This window comes from Anguilla rostrata, chromosome 3, assembly GCF_018555375.3.
Source record: "Anguilla rostrata isolate EN2019 chromosome 3, ASM1855537v3, whole genome shotgun sequence".
NCBI lineage: Eukaryota > Metazoa > Chordata > Actinopteri > Anguilliformes > Anguillidae > Anguilla > Anguilla rostrata.
The window spans coordinates 21,405,355-21,424,745 of NC_057935.1; the positions used below are offsets into that span (position 1 = coordinate 21,405,355).

Consider the following 19,391-nt stretch of genomic DNA (forward strand, 5'->3'; position numbering starts at 1 on the left):
GGCCGTGCCTTCCACCGGCCGCCGCACCACGCCTCAGGGCAATTTCCGACGGAGGTTCTAAAGCAGATAAAACGTTTTTGTCTGATGTAGAGTGGGGCTTGTGAAGTGGTGGAAACTGTTCTACACAGGATGTGGCGATGTAACGGGGGCTTGTGGGTAAAAGCGATTCTCTCTTCTCTCCCCTTCTCTCTCCGTCCGGCGCGCTCTGCAGAAGCACGATCAAGGACAGGTCCTGCTGGATGTAGTCTTCAAACACCTGGAGCTGACGGAGAGGGACTACTTTGGGCTGCAGCTTGCCGACGATTCCTCTGATAGTCCGGTGAGAACTTCCACCTCCACTCTGTGGCTTTGTGGAGAAACCGTAATAGAACTGGATAAAAAAAAGCATGTGTTCATATTATTTTACCAAAATTTAACAGGGTATGTAAGTTTGTAAAAATGTACTAGTGCCCCCTTAGTGTAATGGGAGTGTGATAAGGGCCCTTGGGGAAGTGTAGTGGGATGTGATAAGGCCTGGGCAGGTAGTGGAGTGTGATAGGGCCCTTGGGGCAGTGTAAAGGGAGTGTGATAAGGACCCTTGGGGCAGTGTAATGGGACGTGATTAGGGCCCTTGGGGCAGTGTAGTGGGAGTGTGATAAGGGCCCTTGGGGCAGTGTAATGGGACTGTGATAGGACCCTTGGGGCAGTGTAATGGGAGTGTGATAGGGCCCTTGGGGCAGTGTAGTGGGAGTGTGATAGGGCCCTTGGGGCAGTGTAGTGGGAATGTGATAAGGGCCCTTGGGGCAGTGTAATGGGAGTGTGATAGGCCCTTGGGGCAGTGTAGTGGGAGTGTGATAAGGGCCCTTGGGGCAGTGTAATGGGACTGTGATAGGGCCCTTGGGGCAGTGTAGTGGGAGTGTGATAAGGGCCCTTGGGGCAGTGTATGGGAGGTGATAAGGCCCTTAGGGCAGTGTAATGGGATGTGATAAGGACCCTTGGGGCAGTGTATGGGAGTGTGTAAGGGCCCTTGGGGCAGTGTAATGGGATGTGATAAGGGCCCTTGGGGCAGTGTAGTGGGAGTGTGATAAGGGCCCTTGGGGCAGTGTAATGGGAGTGTGATAGGACCCTTGGGGCAGTGTAGTGGGAGTGTGATAAGGGCCCTTGGGGCAGTGTAATGGGAGTGTGATAAGGGCCCTTGGGGCAGTGTAGTGGGAGTGTGATAAGGGCCCTTGGGGCAGTGTAGTGGGAGTGTGATAGGACCCTTGGGGCAGTGTAATGGGAGTGTGATAGGGCCCTTGGGGCAGTGTAAGTGGGAGTGTGATAGGGCCCTTGGGGCCGTGTAGTGGGAATGTGATAAGGGCCCTTGGGGCAGTGTAATGGGATTGTGATAGGGCCCTTGGGGCAGTGTAATGGGATTGTGATAGGACCCTTGGGGCAGTGTAATGGGAGTGTGATAGGGCCCTTGGGGCAGTGTAGTGGAACTGTGATAAGGGCCCTTGGGGCAGTGTAGTGGGAGTGTGATAAGGGCCCTTGGGGCAGTGTAGTGGGAGTGTGATAAGGGCCCTTAGGGCAGTGTAATGGGACTGTGATAGGACCCTTGGGGCAGTGTAGTGGGAGTGTGTTAAGGACCCTTGGGGCAGTGTAATGGGATTGTGATAGGGCCCTTGGGGCAGTGTAGTGGGATTGTGATAGGGCCCTTGGGGCAGTGTAATGGGAGTGTGATAGGACCCTTGGGGCAGTGTAATGGGACTGTGATAAGGGCCCTTGGGGCAGTGTAATGGGACTGTGATAAGGACCCTTGGGGCAGTGTAGTGGGAGTGTGATAAGGGCCCTTGGGGCAGTGTAGTGGGAGTGTGATAAGGGCCCTTGGGGCAGTGTAATGGGAGGTGATAAGGGCCCTTGGGGCAGTGTAGTGGGAGTGTGATAAGGGCCCTTGGGGCAGTGTAGTGGGAGTGTGATAAGGGCCCTTGGGGCAGTGTAATGGGAGTGTGATAAGGGCCCTTGGGGCAGTGTAGTGGGAGTGTGATAAGGGCCCTTGGGGCAGTGTAGTGGGAGTGTGATAAGGGCCCTTGGGGCAGTGTAATGGGACTGTGATAAGGGCCCTTGGGGCAGTGTAATGGGAGTGTGATAAGGGCCCTTGGGGCAGTGTAGTGGGAGTGTGATAAGGGCCCTTGGGGCAGTGTAATGGGACGTGATTAGGGCCCTTGGGGCAGTGTGTTAAGGGTGGTTACATTCGAAAAACATTTTTTTAAGAACTGAAATCTTTAATTATACTTTAGTTACAGGAGTGAATTTTATATCTGTTCTTAATCTTTTTGGCAAAAATACAGTGTATTGAATTATTCAGTTGTATTATTGTATTTGTGTCTTTTGTTCTTTGGAATTGTACTCTGTCATTGATTTATTTTTCTGTGCATCAATATTTTACAGAGGTGGCTGGATCCAAACAAACCCATTAGAAAACAATTAAAAAGTAGGTCAATTTTTCATGTAATTTGAACAATAATTTTCTTTTTTTGTTTGCTAAGCAGAATGCTAATCTGCCTGTTGGTTTCATTTTAGGAGGATCTCCTCACAATTTGAATTTCAGAGTCAAATTTTTCGTTAGCGATCCGAATAAGCTTCAGGAAGATTACACAAGGTAAGCACAGGCCCTGAGAAAGGACGCGGAGTCCAAACCGTGTCTTTACTCACTTATAAATCCTCTTTATTGCTCACTTTAGGCTTGGGTTGTCCAGCTACACATTAGATAGATAGGTAGTTAGATAGATAGATACTTTATTGTCCACTTTTGTGGAAATGTGCCTTTGGCTTCACCATAGTTACAATAAAAACAAGCAGTCACACAATACAGGCTACAAACAACACAATACTAACAAACAACACAATTAGCAGTGGGTCTGATTTTCAAACGCCCTTTGACCTTTTTCTGTAAAACTGCAGGTTCGTCTGAAGCGGCAGCTAAGTGTGTTAAATGATAACTGTGTGACCTACCGCATGGGAGTCTGCTTCGCCCCGGGGTCCTCGGGCGGGAGAGCTGCAGGGAAAAAGCCCCGCCCCGCCCCGCCCCGCCCCGCCCGGGTCTCCCCGCGCACCCGCTTACCGAAGATCATACGCCGCGACCTGTCACCCACGTCCGGGCCGCTCGTTTGTTTAATCGGCCAATTAAGAGCGGGAGCGGAGTCGATAGCTGACACCGCCGCGCCCCCCCTGCCCCTGCTCCCCTGCCCCCCCCCCCCGCCCCTGCCCCCTGCCGCCCCCGCCCTCCCTGCCCCCCCCCCTGCCCCTGCCCCCTGCCCCTCCCCTGCCCCTACCCCTGCCGCCCCCCCCCCCTGAGGACTCCGCGCAGAGCCGCTTCCGCTAACGATAACAAGCGCTAGCCTGACGCCCGCCCCGTCCCCCGCCCCTCTCTGACACGCCAGACAAATTAAAACGCTTTCCCTTTCGCCGAAAGACGATCCCGCTGCGGCGTTAGATTAAGTGAAACCGGCCGGGTGAACTCGATAAAGATAAAAAAAGGCCTGAGCCGAAGCCATCGGCGGGCGGAGCGCGTTCGGTCAGCGACTGCGAGCAGCGGCGAGCCGCGTCTCCCGGTGCCCCTCTCTCTGCGTCCAGGGGCCGAATCGCGGTTCCTTATCTTTAGGGACCTGCTTTCGTTTTTTGTCTGTAAAATTGAGAACGCGGCCCACGCTCTTAGGGTGGGGGGGGGGGGGGGGGCGGGTGGTTGCTGGGGGAAAGATTCGCTTAAAATGGCAGTCGCCGCCCGCGCTATTTTCTCCTCCGGTTCCCCGGAAACCGGGAAGGCCCCGCGAGGCCCAAAAAGCGGCGGTCCTGCACCAGCTCCTCGCCCGGCGGCCGGCTCCTCCCCGCACGGGCCGCTCCGAAGGGGAAGCCTCGCCGCCCGTCGCCGAAATTTACACTCTCCGTCGAGGTGACTCCGCGGGGGGGCGCCGAAGGCGGAGAGGCGAGATTACCGGAGCGCGCTCGCTAAGCGGGGTCGTTAGCGCGCGGGAGAGGAGCCGCCGCGGCCGGCGCGCTCGAATAGGACCCGGGTGTCGCCCTGACCCAGAGTGCCGTCCTCTCACCTGCTCGAGCGGCTCCGAGCATCGGCTAGCCCCGCACCAAGGGCTGCATTTACCGAGCTGCGCGATTCTTACTGCCCGATCGCTCTCTCTGCGAGCTGTACATGGAGAGTTAGCCTGCGTTACCTGAGCTGCTGCTTAATGCTCCTGTCGCTGTCTCCCCTCCAAATGTACCTTTTCCCTCTCTTGCAGGTACCAGTATTTCCTGCAGATCAAACAGGACGTTCTCAGTGGAAGGTGAGCGGTTCTCGCACGGTCTCTACCAATCCCATCGCCTGGCTTTACTGTTGCTGTTGTTAATCTCAGGAGCCATATGTTCTGCTTTGTCGAAACCTGTTTAGAGAAATAAATAGTGATCTAGTGAAATAAATAATATTTTTGACAATATTTTCTTTGCCAAATCTTATTTGTCATCCAGGACACCTGTAAAAAAAAAAGAAAGTTTTTTTATTCTGCCGGGCCTCAGGAGGATGTTTGGACACGGGCTTGTTGCTGACTCGCGTGTTACACGTTTGTTTGTTTCCGCAGGCTGCCTTGCCCCCACAACACTGCCGCCCTGCTGGCCTCGTTTGCAGTTCAGTGTAAGTACACTCCCGTTCGCGCCCCTGGTTCCCTTCCCCCCCCCACTCGCACTCGTGCATCCTCTCGCTCATCCCTAGCTTCCGACCGACGCAGACAGCGCCACCGTCAGTCCGCCGTTAGCCCTTTACCGCTAAGGAGCCGCACCGTTACCCCGCTAGCGCAGAACGCGCTAGCTCTCCACCACGTTTGAAAGCCGTCGCCCGCTCCTCTTTCTCTCCCCCGGCTCGTTTCCACTGCATCCACACAAGTTCAGCATCCAGGCCATATCCTTTTCTGGTTAAATATATACACATTTCCCTTTTGACTCTCTTACGTAACGTTTATGCATTCAGAGAATCTGATCCGTTTTGCTCTTCCACTCAGTAAAGCAAGCAGATTCAATGTGCCTCTTCATTTCCCTGAGCCTCACACTGATGGTCGTTCAGAGGCACAATGGTAATATAATTATGGTGTCCCCCCCCCCCCCCCCCCCGCCGTCTTTTAAGTGATTTGTGTTGATGAGGTTATTTATTGTGGGAGTCTCTGTCCTTTGTTTTCATATTGACCCCAATACCCTCACGTAGGGGGGAGGGGTGGGGGGCTGGACTAGGAATAGATTGGAAGCAAAGCACATTTGTTTTGTCCTTAATAGAGTGCTTAAATTCTCAGGGGACTTTAAATGTGCAATTTGGGCGGTATATAGGTCAGGATGGAATTTGTCTTGATCTCTTCCCCCTCATAGCTGTGGTGGTTTTAATATTTCTGCAATTATGAAGTTGAAACCTTTCCCTGCGTGGCTGTTTATACATTTTTATTTATATTTCTTGAAGCAGCTGTCCACCCCCACCCCCCCCTCACCCCCCCCACCCTAAACATTATTTCTAAGACTGGTCAAGAGTGGCTGCTGGGATTAAATTTTTTTCCGTTCAGCCAGACTGCTTAGGTTTAAAAATAGGAACTTGATCATCTCTTACGCAGCTTATTTTAAAATTTGTCTCTGTACCCTGCCGTGCGGTCGGGGGACTGAGGACAGAGAGTGTTCCCGCGAAGGTCGGCTTCCTCCGTCCGTCCCCCTCCTCCTCCTCCTCCCCGGCGCTCGGATCAATCCACGCGTCTCCCCTCGTCAATAACTCCGCGGGCCGCCCGCCCGGGGAGGCACTTTATTAATTGATTCCGTTTACCGCTTTACCCCCGCGAGTGAAAGGCACTTAAACAGGTCCCCTCCCCCCCCCCCCCTCCCTCCAGCCCGGGTCAGTCTTCTCCAGGAAGGTTTCGTTAGCGCGCTTAGCGGGAGAGAGCGCCTTTCTCCCTCTCGGCTCGTGAAGCGGAAGGCGGGACTTCCTGTCCCCCCGAGGCAGAAGAAGGCCCGCGCGCGGAGCGCAGGGGTTTGGGGCAGGAAAGGGGCGAGCGGGAAGGGCGCGCGTGCGAGCCTATGAGAGGGCGGGCGGGGGGGGGGGGGGGGGGGGGGGGACTCCGTCGCGCCTGGCGTCTGACTGACGCTCGCCGCCCCGCTCTGTGCCCGCAGCTGAGCTGGGAGACTACAGCCACTCGGAGCACCTGCCCGGCTACCTCTCCGAGTTCTGCTTCCTCCACAACCCGCCCCAGGACTTCGAGAAGGAGATCGCCAAGCACCATCAGCAGCACACGTAAGAGTCTGACCTTTCACCTCTGACCTCACCAGCTGCACTGCGCTTCTTGGGCTGAGTGAATGTGAGCTGAGCTCATGTAGAGTTGATCAGTGACTTCTGAACACTCTTGAACATATTAGACATACACACTAACACAAACACACACATGCACGCACTCATACCTACATACATACACACACACACACACACACACACACTGACACATACACACACACACACAACACTACACATAACCACACACACACACACTGACACAACATACACCACCACACACACACAACACACACACACAGACACACACACACGACATACACACACACACACATCACACCACACACACACTAACACACACACGCACATTCACACACACACTGACACACACACACTGACACGCACACACACACTCTGACACACACACGCACGCACACACACACTGACACACACACACACACGCCACACACACACACACACACTCAACACACACACACACACAACACACACACACACACACTGACACAACACACACTGACACACCACACACATACACACACACACTACACACACACTACACACCAGCACATACACACAACACACACCTGACACACACGCACGCCCCACACACACTACACCACACATCACCACGCACACACACACTACACACACACTGGACAGCCACACAACACACACACACTGACACACACACACACAGCGACACACAGCGCCCACAACACCTGACACACACGCCGCCACTGCTAGCCGCCTCAGCGCGGCCGCTGACAGCGCACGCCGGCTCCCTCGATCCCGTCCTTCTACTCCCCCCCTCTCTCCCTCTCTCTCTCTCTCTCTCTCTCTCCCCTCTCTCTCTCTCCTCTCTCTCTCTTCTCCCTCTCTCTCTCTTCTCTCCTCTCTCTCTCCTCTCTCTCCTCCCTCTCTCTCTCTCTCTCTCTCTCTGTCTCTCTTCTCTCTCTCTCTCTCTCTCTCTCTCTCTCCCCCCTCTCTCTCTCTCTCTCCTCCCCCTCTCTCTCTCTCTCTCTCTCCCTCCCCTCTCTCTCTCTCCTCTCTCTCTCCCCTCTCTCTCAGCAGACTGTCCCCCGCCCAGGCCAAGTTCAGTTACCTTAACGCCGCCCGCCTCTCTCTCTCTCTCTCCCCGCACAGCGGACTGTCCCCCGCCCAGGCCGAGTTCAGCTACCTTAACGCCGCACGCACGTTGGAGCTCTACGGAGTCGAGTTGCACTATGCAAGGGTGAGTGTTCAGCCAGCCCCACCCCAGTGTTCAGTAAGTAAGCCGTTTCACCATCCACGTTAGGTCGCCGCTATCTGAGCACAGTTAGTTTTGGCTGAGGTCACAGATAAGTATTTCAGTCGTGCCAATACCACACATGCAAAATGCGGAACCGAAACCGTCCATCTTTAATGTAGCCCGGGGCCGTTCATTTTTCAGAGTAAACGCGATATCGATCTGCGCGTAAAATGACGCGTGTTTTCCCGAGTGGAGTTCTGAAGCAAAACAAGAAATGGAGCACAGCCTTTTTTTTTTCTTTTTTTTGATAAGGTCTCTGACATAAACACATTTTTTTATAGTGTAACTGGAAGGGGGGGGGTTACATTTAAGAAAAATCCCAGGACGTGCTTGCCATATTAATGCATACATGCTGACAAGGACTGACCCCGGGAACCTTTTTAAAGCTTTTAAGCTGGCTGATGCCTTCACAGATTTGTTGGGTAGAGAGAGGGAAGATCATGCAAAGCAAAGCCCGTGTTAAGAAACATTTATGGCAAAGTGCTCTTATGTCAGAAGGTCTCAAATCAAATCCTGTATTAAGATTAATATTTTTTTTTTCCCCCTGTGATTATCGGACGGTGCTTCTGCTGCTCACTAAGGGGCTGCATTAAAACGGGGACGGGATGTTGAGGATTGATTTGGGATGTCGGGGTGCTCAGCTTTGCCCCTTGGGGACTGGGGAGCTGAGAGCAGTCCAGGAACAGAGGCATTCACTTTATTATTAGTCATTAGTTTAGGCTGCCCGGTCTCCCATCTGAAGTGTTCAGCTTAACATTTGCGGTAGTCTGAGACTGCGGTAACGCCACAGCTCAACACGGCAAAACTGCACACTTCCAAGCGCCCCCCTTCGTGTTTTCCAGCAGCGTGTTCAGGGACCGCGTCTGGCTGGACACACCGCGCGGCTTTTGGGAAGGGCTGTCGTCGTGGCGCGTCCGCTCCCGAACTTCATTTTACTTCATTATTACTTCGTTATTGCGTTTAATGTGCGCCGCCTTCCAGAGGAAGTGGCAGAATTGGGAACGTGCGAAGTGAAATGTCACGGAAGAGCGAGCGCCGTCCGTCACGTATTTAAAAACCCAAAACCGAGGCGCCAAACTGGAAGTCGTCTCGCAGTTCAGAGGCGGCTCTGGGGTGTGAACGTCGTGCTTCATGATAACGTTGAGCTGACGTTAAGCGATGAATTGAGCAATTAACTTAAGTTAGCGAACGAGTGTCGATCATCGATCGAAAGCCTAGCGTGGCGCTTACTGCTGCTTTTTTTAAAACGACGCGTATGGTACACATATGTGAGCGAAAGGTTGTAAAAGTCTTTAAAATTTACTGCTGATTCAGATCTTCGTCCATCGATTACGAAGGAATAGCCCTTCGAAAGCGCTCTTCTGTGTGCCGCTCTACGCTGCTGCCTGCGATGAGTGGTTTGGGACGGCCTCGCTCCGTGTCGGGGGGGGGCGGGTAAACGCCTAATCCTGCCCGTTCCCCGCCGATTGATCCCCTGTCTGCTTTTCTCTTTTTTGTTTTGTGTGTTCCAGGATCAAAGTAACACGGAGATTCTAATCGGGGTGACGTCGGCAGGGATCGTCGTTTATAAGAACAGGGTTCGAATCAACTGCTTTCCATGGTGAGTGCGCCCCGGTTTCCATTCCTCCCTTTTAATTAAAGCCCCGATCGAGCCGGAGAAATCCAGTCCACGCGTCGGCGAACCGGCGGGCTTACGAAGACGCGTGTGAGGCATTGACTGAGATTTGAGGCTTGGGTTAACCCAGACCAGCGTTTCCCAACCTTTCTCCTGGCACGCCACTCTCAAAAGCATAAAAAAATAAAAAGTGCCAACAGTAGGCTATGAACGTGCCAACAGTAGGCCTAACTGTTCTTTTGTGGTTTTAATTAAGCGATATGCATTTTGATGACATTTATTTTGGCTTTTGTGAATGGGATTTGTTCATCTAAGTTTTTTTAATTCATTTGAACATTAAAAGTTTTTTAAGGATTTTTCACACGGCACACCTGACCTCGCCTGACGGCACACCAGAGTGCTGCAGCACGCCGGTTGGGAAACGCTGACCTAGACTGTGGGAGCGCGAGAGTGTGTGTGTGTGTGTGTGCGCGCGTGTTTGCGTGACGCTAGACATGACTAAGGCGCAAGAGCTTCCATGTTAAGGCGTCAGCGTACCTCCTGACCCAAAAATCATCTGCTGTCAGCATCACAGCGCTGCTGGGGAAACGGGGTTGTGAAACTCCACCGTTTCACCAAATGCCTCTTTAAGCCTTACGGGCATCCGCCGTACCTTTTAGCCTTAAAACCCCCAAACCTGAACGCGATGCACGTGTGCACAGAACCGCGGCTCTGCATTCTGCCGCATCCTCACAGTTTTGTGCCCGGAACGTTCTCTGAGCCGAGTTCGGGTCGCTCAGTCCCGGGCCGAAACAAGAGGCTTCACTCCTGGCTCCTCTAAAACGTAGCGCAGCCAGATGTGGAAATGACGCCGGGTTCCTTGTCGGACTGGTGTATCCCCCTCCCGGCCCCAAACCCCCCCCCCCCCCCCCAATTCTTAAAATCCTCGTGTTGGCTGTAGAGCCACTCGTTTTTGAGTGGGAAGGCAAAACTCCTGTTTAGGAACACCGGAGGAATGGCACAACAGGAAACTGTCCGTCCCCATTCGTCCCAGTCTTCTTCACGTGTCCCTTCCGTCAAACCGCGTTTATAGTCTAAAGCCTGTGAAGCCAGTGACCAAAGCGTCAGTAGCCCTCCCCACGTTATGAAGATTCTTCCATGAACCTGTTATGACTAAAAGGTTCTGATTAATAACCCGTGCTCCTCTGAAACTGGCATTAGTCATCAGTGCTGTGTCCATTTGTCAGAGTTTAAAAGTATATTTAGACCACCTCTGACTCATGAGAGGGGGGGGAACTAGGTCAGGAGGCAGCGACATTGTTAGTAATGCTGCTTTAATTCACTCTGGAAATGAAAACGGTTCTGTGATTGCTAACAGTTGTCTTTTTTTTTTTCTCTCTCTCTTTTGCAGGTTGAAGATTGTAAAAATATCTTTTAAATGTAAACAGTTTTTTGTTCAGCTCCGAAGAGAATTGGTAGGTATCAGGTTTCCGGAGGTTCCCCGGTCTCGCTGTCGTTTTTTTCACGGCTGCTCCGTCTTATTTGCACACGCTGACAGTTTGCCCGGTTACTACCACGGTCTGAAATTTGAACCTCCGAAGGACCGTGGCGTCTAAATTGACCTCATGGCTCGTTTAGCATCGCTGTAACAATTTTACAAGACTACTTGATAGTGAAAGGGTTAAATACCGATACCACGCATTTCACCCAAGTCTTTCAGCGCGTCCAAAAAGATGAGCATCTGTAAAGCCATCCATGAATATTCATTTACATGAATCATTCTCTTTTCTTTGTATTGGTTCCCTAAGAATCCGTCTTCTGCATTAACAAGCATAGTGAGCAAAACTGTGTTTGATATCTGTTTAGATTATAATGTTTGTCATTAGTGTTGCCTCTTTTGTCCAGAGTCTAGGAGAAGTCTTTATTACTGTAGTTATTACGGAGAATAGATAGTGGACACAGTGAGTGTTTGGCCTGTGCGCAGTGAGTCTGAAAAGGAATCTGAAAACACCGCGGGCCCCAAACTTGCAGTAAAAAACACAGTCCGCGTTTGCCCCTGCCAAACACGCAGAAACACCAGCTTTAAAAATGCATGGGAGCAGTTGGTCTAAATTATGAATCATGACACCGCTGAGTCCTGCTTTTAGTAGGAGACAGCAGTTTGGTGCGTTTGGCCTGCTGAATCAGTTCCATCTCCCAGCGTGGTCACGGCTGTCGTTTCCCCGTCCGACACGCGGGGAAGTTTGGCTTCTTACAAAATGTTTAAAAATAGGGAAGATGTTTTCTTATTTATTATAGTTTATCTAGAGTCGGAGCCAAAGTTAAGCAGATTTCATGCTAAAAAGATCCCACTTCCCTTTTTTGTTCTATCATGTGTGGAAATTTTGGTTTTTTTCTTCAGGAGCGAACGGTCGATGATGATGAACTATTAATATTGTTGTTATTATTAGGGTACCAAGCAACAAAGCTGCTGGAACCTGTTCTATTTCTTGGTGTTACGTTTTATTTGGCTGTTTTTTTTTCTTTTTTCTTCCATTTCTGGCAGAAATGCCTTTTTTCTTTTTATGAAACTTGGTGGATTGATAGAGAGTTACTCTAAAAGGAATGATTTTGGCCGTTTTGGGCCACATGGTGGCGCTACAGCAAACAGTTGAAAATACACATTTTGACAGGCCATAACTTCTGAAACTTTTGAGCTAGAATCAAAATGTTTTTTTCCTAGATTTCTCTCCTCTCATAGAACAAATTCATCCCTATCCCACAGAAGGGCATGTGGTTAGATTTTCTGCCATTTTTAATTTTTTTGAAAAATCTTAAAAGTGTATCTCTTCCTAGAAGCTTTAACTGATTTGCACAAAACTTGGAATGTACCATCTACTCATGACTATCATTAAAAGTGATATAAAGGACGTTGCTATGCTTACAATTGTGACCGCAGGAAGCCAATGAATATTCATATGGGCCTGACTTTTACAAAAGCTAATAAATCGCTAAAGGTTTGACATAAAGTGGTAAAAATCTGTTGATAGCTATAATCCTGTGGGCAGTCTCATACAAGTGGCCCGATTCAACCACAGGGTGGCGCTATAGAGTGTGACAATTTTTTAAAAATATAAAATTTAACAAATGGCATATTATTGTACTCAGTCGTTAGCTGGGGATTGCAGTTTATTGGGTCTTTTTGTTTTTTGGTCAAGGTATTTGTTTTTACCTTCCATTGCCCCTGAGGTGATGGTGTCAGTAAACACCCTGAGGCCCATTCACACCAGTAATGATACAGGGGTAGATTAGCACTCTCACATGACACCAGGTGCTAGTTGCATGTGCTAATCCCGCACTGCCGCTGGTGAACTGGTGATAGTCCCACACACACTCAGCATCCACCAGCATGGCCCCCCACCAGTGTGTGTACCCCGTGAGCCTCACATCACTTGACGCCTTTTCTGCCCTTCTCTCCACCTCCCTCTCTCCCTCCCTTTCTGTCTCTTCCTCCACCCCCTCTTTCTCTTCACCCCTTCACAGCTTGAGACCCGGGAGACGCTGCTGGGGTTCAACATGGTGAACTACCGGGCCTGTAAGAACCTGTGGAAGGCGTGTGTGGAGCACCACACCTTCTTCCGCCTGGACCGCCCCCTCCCCCCGCAGAAGAACTTCTTCGCGCATTACTTCACCCTGGGCTCCAAGTTCCGCTACTGGTCAGTGTCGTTCACGCGACTATCGGGTTTTTTTAAATGAGCACCGCCTGAATGTAGAGGCACAGCATTGTGGACAAAACAGGGAGGGAGTGTTTCTGTCTGCTGGGCCTCCCACTCCCCGCTGCTCAACAGCGACCCCTCTGGCTGGAAAAGTTACTGCAGCTGAGCTGCCACGTATATTCTCGAGGACACACATGGCCAGGGCGTGGCCAGGATGGGATGGGTTCACTGTGATCAGGAGTTCCTGATGGTTGAAATAACGTGGGTGGGTACTATACCAGTACAGTACTCTTGCTCATGTGGATATTTGTCATTTACAAGCTCAGTGAACATGGTCTGTGCACTTGGTGGTCTGCAGTGGCATTGCCACTGGGCAGTACTGTGCCCGTGGGAATTAACTGGCTTTGCAGGGCTAGAAATGACCCATTAACGATGTGTTCCTACCACCTGGGAGAATGCAGAAATACCCTGTGAATACTGTTCTGCAAAGTGTTAAAATCTAGTGGGCTTTTATAAAATGCTTGTTGCTGGTCCTATGCTCTTGTATTCTTCAGAAATAAAAAGATTTGCATTATTTATCAGGCTCCAAAAAACAGAGGCCTCTTTTTTCTCAGTGTCCTTTTAAAAGGGATGGTATTTTAGGTTTGTTTTGAAGGGAAGTGCTTAATAATTTAAAACGATATACTTCTTAAATGTGTCACTGCCTAACATGCATTGGCTGTATAAGCAGATTTAATTACTTGGGTAACACTAAGTAATTTTATATGCTGAAATTTTAGATTCTTATTTTGTGAGCAGACTGAATCCCCCCCCCCCCCCACTGCTACATTCCACTAACTATAGATATTTTACCACTCAAAGGACTCTAAATGTTCAGAAACAAACCTCCTTATTATAGGTGCAAGAGTAAAATCCCATTGCCATTATTAATGTGGTTTAGGACATTGTGTCAAATCACATCTGAGCAATTGTGGAACAAGGATTTTGTCACCTGAAGAGAAAGTTTGCTGAATTGTTGGTGTAGATAGGGGGTTGTGCGGGGGTAGAGAGATGAGATTGTGAGCAGGGGTGATTGGTATTTGAATTGTTGCTTGTGGAGAGCGATTGTGTGCAGGGGTGAATTTTATTTGTATTGTTGCTTTTGTGTGGGGGGGATTCTGTGCTGGAGTGATTGATATTTGAAATGTCTGAGATGAGTGCGTTCCCTCTTGCAGTGGAAGGACGGAGGTGCAGTCTGTGCAGTATGGAAAGGAGAAGGGGATCAAAGACCGGGCGTTCGCCAGGTAACGTATCTGTGTCCCTCTGTGTGTCTTCATCCTTTTGGAGGGCCTGTGTCACAGAGCATCCAACACAAAATCTGATCAAGACCCAACTTGGAGCGCGGAGTAACAGATTCAGTATTTCAAATAAGGCAGGAGTACTGGAGCCTAGAGTTACTGATTCAGTATCACAAATAAGGCAGGAGTACTGGAGCCCGGAGTTACTGATTCAGTATCACAAATAAAGCAGGAGTACTGGAGCCCAGAGTTACTGATTCAGTATCAAATAAGACGGGCAGGAGTACTGGAGCCCGGGTCTTCACTGACTTCAGCATCAAAAAAAATGGCAGGACCAACTGGAGCCCAGAGTTACTGATTCAGTATCACAAATAAGGCAGGAGTACCTGGAGCCAGGTTACTGATTCAGTATCACAAATAAGGCAGGAGTACTGGAGCCCGTAGTTACTGATTCAGTATCACATAAGGCAGGAGTACTGGAGCCCAGAGTTACTGATTCAGTATCACAAATAAGGCAGGAGTACTGGAGCCCAGAGTTACTGATTCAGTATCACAAATAAGGCAGGAGTACTGGAGCCCAGAGTTACTGATTCAGTATCACAAATAAGGCAGGAGTACTGGAGCCCAGAGTTACTGATTCAGTATCACAAATAAGGCAGGAGTACTGGAGCCCGGAGTTACTGATTCAGTATCACAATAAGGCAGGAGTACTGGAGCCCAGAGTTACTGATTCAGTATCACAAATAAGGCAGGGTACTGGAGCCAGAGTTACTGATTCAGTATCACAAATAAGGCAGGAGTACTGGAGCCCAGAGTTACTGATTCAGTATCACAAATAAGGCAGGAGTACTGGAGCCCGGAGTTACTGATTCAGTATCACAAATAAGGCAGGAGTACTGGAGCCCGGAGTTACTGATTCAGTATCACAAATAAGGCAGGGGTATGTTACAGTTCTCAAAGTTCCGTGGAAACAGAAACAGGAACGCATTCCGGGAACTGTCAAGGTTCCCGGTAGTTCCTGGTACAGATGATTCGTGAACCCTTTTGTGCGATGGGAAAGTTGGCAGCTTTCCAAGGCAGGAAGCATGACGGCGCGTCTCATTGGAAAGTTAGCGAAAAATTATGCCTACTAAGGTGCCTTCTTTCAGACGATTTTGAAGGCAGCGGCGGGTGTATCCTTTGCGGATTAGGGTATCCAATGAGTCTTTGCGATTACCTCCGACTTCTTCCATCCATCAATCCATTATCTATACCCGCTTATCCTGGCCAGGGTCGCGGGCCTCAGGCTTCTCGCTTCCGTTAAAATGACGGCGGCCGAAAACAGCTGAACGGCAGTTGCGTTGGCAACGGGGGCTATAGGCTGTGGCTGCGGAAGGATTGCAAACGAGTGTAAAGCTTTATTGGTACAGAATCGGTGTGGAAATGCATATTGGAAAAACGTTCTTTTTCGTTCATGTTTTATTTAGGCTACATTATCACGCAATCAAAGAGCTGAGCTGTGAGCCAGTTATTTTTAATTTAACTCAGGCGAGTGCTCGTCATTGCAGTACAGAGACATTAGGGGGAGGGGGAGGGGGAATTGTGGAGCCGCAGCGACTTGCGGAACTCGTCGCTAACCCGGTTCCTTTCCAGATTCCTTCCTTCGCGTCGCCTGTGCTTTCCGTTCAGGAACTGTTGCTTTCGGTCACGTCGACGGGGGGGAGGGGCTCTGAGAGCGCGCCCAGCTCAAGCGGATCGATGCCGTCATTGGCTAATCGCTAAAGCACAGCGCGGTGGTGAAACTTGTCAAATGGGAGTATAGCTGCAGCTTCCGCGAATGGCAAGTTCGCAAATTACCGAGAGCTGAACCAAAGGAACAGATCCTTACGCGGTGTGCCAGTTCCTGTCACGGGGGTGATCGTTCACTGAGTTATCACACTGAAGATTGGAAAACGGCTAACTGGAACGCTTTCACGGAGAGTACCAGCCACATTTAGAGGGTTTAGGGGAGCCTTCAGAGGGAGCTCACGTTTAAGGACGTATGCAGTGTGGCAGCTTCCTACCGTTTGAGATGCAGCCATCGTCAGGGTACCCAGCCCTGGCTCTGTAGTGCCACCATGTTTCCTGGTTGTTGTTTTTTTGTTTTGTTGCAGCCAATATCTTGATTTTAACATCGTTTACAATGTGTCAAAGTTCACGTTGTGCTGAAACATATTTTAACACTGAGCAGTATTTGGCTTACTGCCATTTTGCTTTGTTCATTTGCCGCAAATGGCTCTGTTTCAGGTGATCAGGTGTGCACATTTTCGGCTGTAGGCCTGTCTTTTAATCGAGGACAAATGTAGCCGCTTTCGCGAAGAGCCATTTTCCAACTGCGCGTTTCAGAAACGCGAGTCATTTCGTTTGTCTGATGATTTAGGGAGCGATCCGACTGATTAAAAGTCCTTTGAGGAGTGCGGAATATTCATTCTCTGCAGCGCGAACGCCTGCCGTGAGAGGGTACGTCATCCCCCGTGAGTTATTAAAAGCGTCTAATTAAACGCCATTAGCCAGCCTTCGTACTCCAGGAGCTGTGATTCATGTCTGAATGGGAGCCGACGCAGGCGGGGTTGCTCCAGCACAGCGGCCTGGAGCTGCTGGAATGGGAGATCCCCTCACGCGTCCTGGTCTGTTCCCTCACGCGTCCTGGTCTGTTCCCTCACGCATCCTGGTCTGTTCCCTCACGCGTCCTGGTCTGTTCCCTCACACGTCCTGGTCTGTTCCCTCACGCGTCCTGGTCTGTTCCCACGCGTCTGTGTTCGTGGTGCTGCGGCCGGGATTTCGCAGCCTTGCGCACGTGCACGAACGACGCGTGAGACCGCCGACACAAGATCACACCACACACGCAACGCACACAAACAACACAAACACACACACGCGCAAACACAGACATGCAAACAACACAAACACACACGCGCAAACGCAGACATGCAAACAACACAAACGCACACACACGCACACGCAGACATGCACACATGCACACATGCACACGCAGACACACAAACACACACACGCAGACATGCACACACGAACACTCACACACACGCACATGCAGACATGCACACACGAGTACACTCACACACACGCACATGCAGACATGCATCACACTCAAGTCACAAACCGCAGACATGCAACACTGGGTGCATTAGAGCGCTATCCCATTACTGTGTCTGTTCTTCAACCAACAACAATATCGTGTATCTGTATCGGTACAAGACAGGAAGTAGGGCGTGGTTTTACACTGAGCAGGATCACGTAACATCCGCAATGTTTATTTTTAACCTATGTCATTCATTGGCAATGCAATTGTTGTGCCTTCAAAGCATCAAATTGATTTAATATTGGCATATAATTAATTATGAAATATATTTCCCCATCCTCAAACTGTACTTTTCATCTCTCTCTCTTTTTTTGTTTTTAACAAAACTAAGTTTTATGAACTGTCTGAACCCCCCCCCCCCTTTAAATGGGGTACACTGAACAATTAGAAACAGAAAAAAATGTTTTTTAAACCGAAATATTGTTTTGCAGTAAAGATATATAGAAACATATCATTCAGTAGAAGGGAATAATCTTAAATCTCCAATAATGCTGCGTTCGCGTTTCTGTTATGTGTTTTCACGTTACTGCAATTCGCTAGGGAAACGTGAATTACTACTTTACAACAGTAACTACATAACAGTAATAGTAATTTGCCTGTTTTTATTTTTATTTATTTATGTTTTTATTTAGTGTGGATAGACTGCAAACCATCAGATGTCCTCATATTTTCCCTTGGTGGCAACTGTTACCATGAATGGATTTCGTGTTCATTATAGCCAAGACCTATGACTGATACATATATCATGTTACATCTTAAACCGATGAATATTGACTGAAATACAGGGGAAAACTTCGTTTTTTTCAATATTTAGACTCAGTTTTTTTTTTTTTTTTTAATGGAGGAAATTAACACATACAGCAAAAAACTACAGGTTCTAAGATTCATTTTGATGTATAGGTGGCGGGGGTTTGAAAGAAATCCAGCTGCCACACCAGGCTTGTGTCTCGCTAGCTCCCGCACCTCCTCCTCGATGCGAGAGTTCCCCTGAGTGATAGCCGGGAACGGTCAGCTCTTCAGCCCGCTGCCTGCTGTGCGCTGACTCGGTGGGGGCGACTACAGAATATAGAGATCACTTCTCAATAATGTGTAGTCAATGAAACGACTAGTTAGTGAAATGAAAGTCCTGTGTTGCAAACACAATGGACATTTTCATCTAGTGGCCATCCACAATGATATGAATCGATTTGAAGAAACATAATGGCTGATGCACAGAACTTATTTATTAAACGTTTTGCAGCGCAGTGGCTCAAAGTTTGTTGGTGTGTGTTGGTGTGGGTGCGCCCCACCCCTCTCACTCTCTCTCTCTCACTCTCTCTCTCTCTGCCCGTGTAACGTTAGATAGGTTAGATAGAGGCTATGAGAACACGACATGGAGCTGACTTTCTTTTTCTTTTCTTTTTTTCCGAATCCGAATAGTAACGAGAAACTTCAGGTAGAAGAAATATCTGTTTCCATCGCATTATTCCTTCCCGAATACCGTATTCAGATTCGGATACATCCCTAATGCACACACACACACGCAGACACACAAACACACACACACCCACACCCACACCCACACCCACACCCACACGCAGACATGCACACACAAACACACACACACGCACACGCAGACATGCACACGCAAACACACACACACGCACACGCAGACATGCACACACAAACACACAAACACACGCAGACACACAAACACACACACACCCACACCCACACGCAGACATGCACACACAAACACACACACACACACGCACAGGCAGACATGCACACGCAAACACACACACACACACGCACACGCAGACATGCACACACGCAGACACACAAACACACACACACCCACACGCAGACATGCACACACACCCACACGCACACACGCAGACATGCTCACACAAACACACACTCAAACACACACCCTTTCGCACACGCAGACATGCACACACAAACACATACACACACGGAGACATGCACACACACACATCCACATGTGCGTGCACACATGCATGCAGGCACATGCACACACACTCATGCACACACACATACACACACACAGACATGCACACACACACACAGATGAGCACACACACACGCAGACACACATACTCACACACAGACATGCACACATGCACACACACACAC

General features: G+C 49.7%; 1 protein-coding gene across 1 annotated transcript in view; it reads left to right on the forward strand.

Annotated features, from left to right (window-relative positions):
• The window catches only part of ptpn4a (protein tyrosine phosphatase non-receptor type 4a), an 85,239-nt gene that overhangs the window by 42,047 nt on the left and 23,801 nt on the right, over positions 1-19,391 (forward strand). Inside the window, exons 3-13 of the mRNA XM_064326727.1 lie at positions 212-319; positions 2,410-2,452; positions 2,542-2,620; positions 4,254-4,298; positions 4,590-4,642; positions 6,148-6,268; positions 7,427-7,514; positions 9,083-9,171; positions 10,577-10,640; positions 12,688-12,860; positions 14,075-14,143. Of these exons, the coding sequence (XP_064182797.1) occupies positions 212-319; positions 2,410-2,452; positions 2,542-2,620; positions 4,254-4,298; positions 4,590-4,642; positions 6,148-6,268; positions 7,427-7,514; positions 9,083-9,171; positions 10,577-10,640; positions 12,688-12,860; positions 14,075-14,143 (932 nt within the window). The remainder of the gene's footprint in view (positions 1-211; positions 320-2,409; positions 2,453-2,541; positions 2,621-4,253; positions 4,299-4,589; positions 4,643-6,147; positions 6,269-7,426; positions 7,515-9,082; positions 9,172-10,576; positions 10,641-12,687; positions 12,861-14,074; positions 14,144-19,391) is intronic.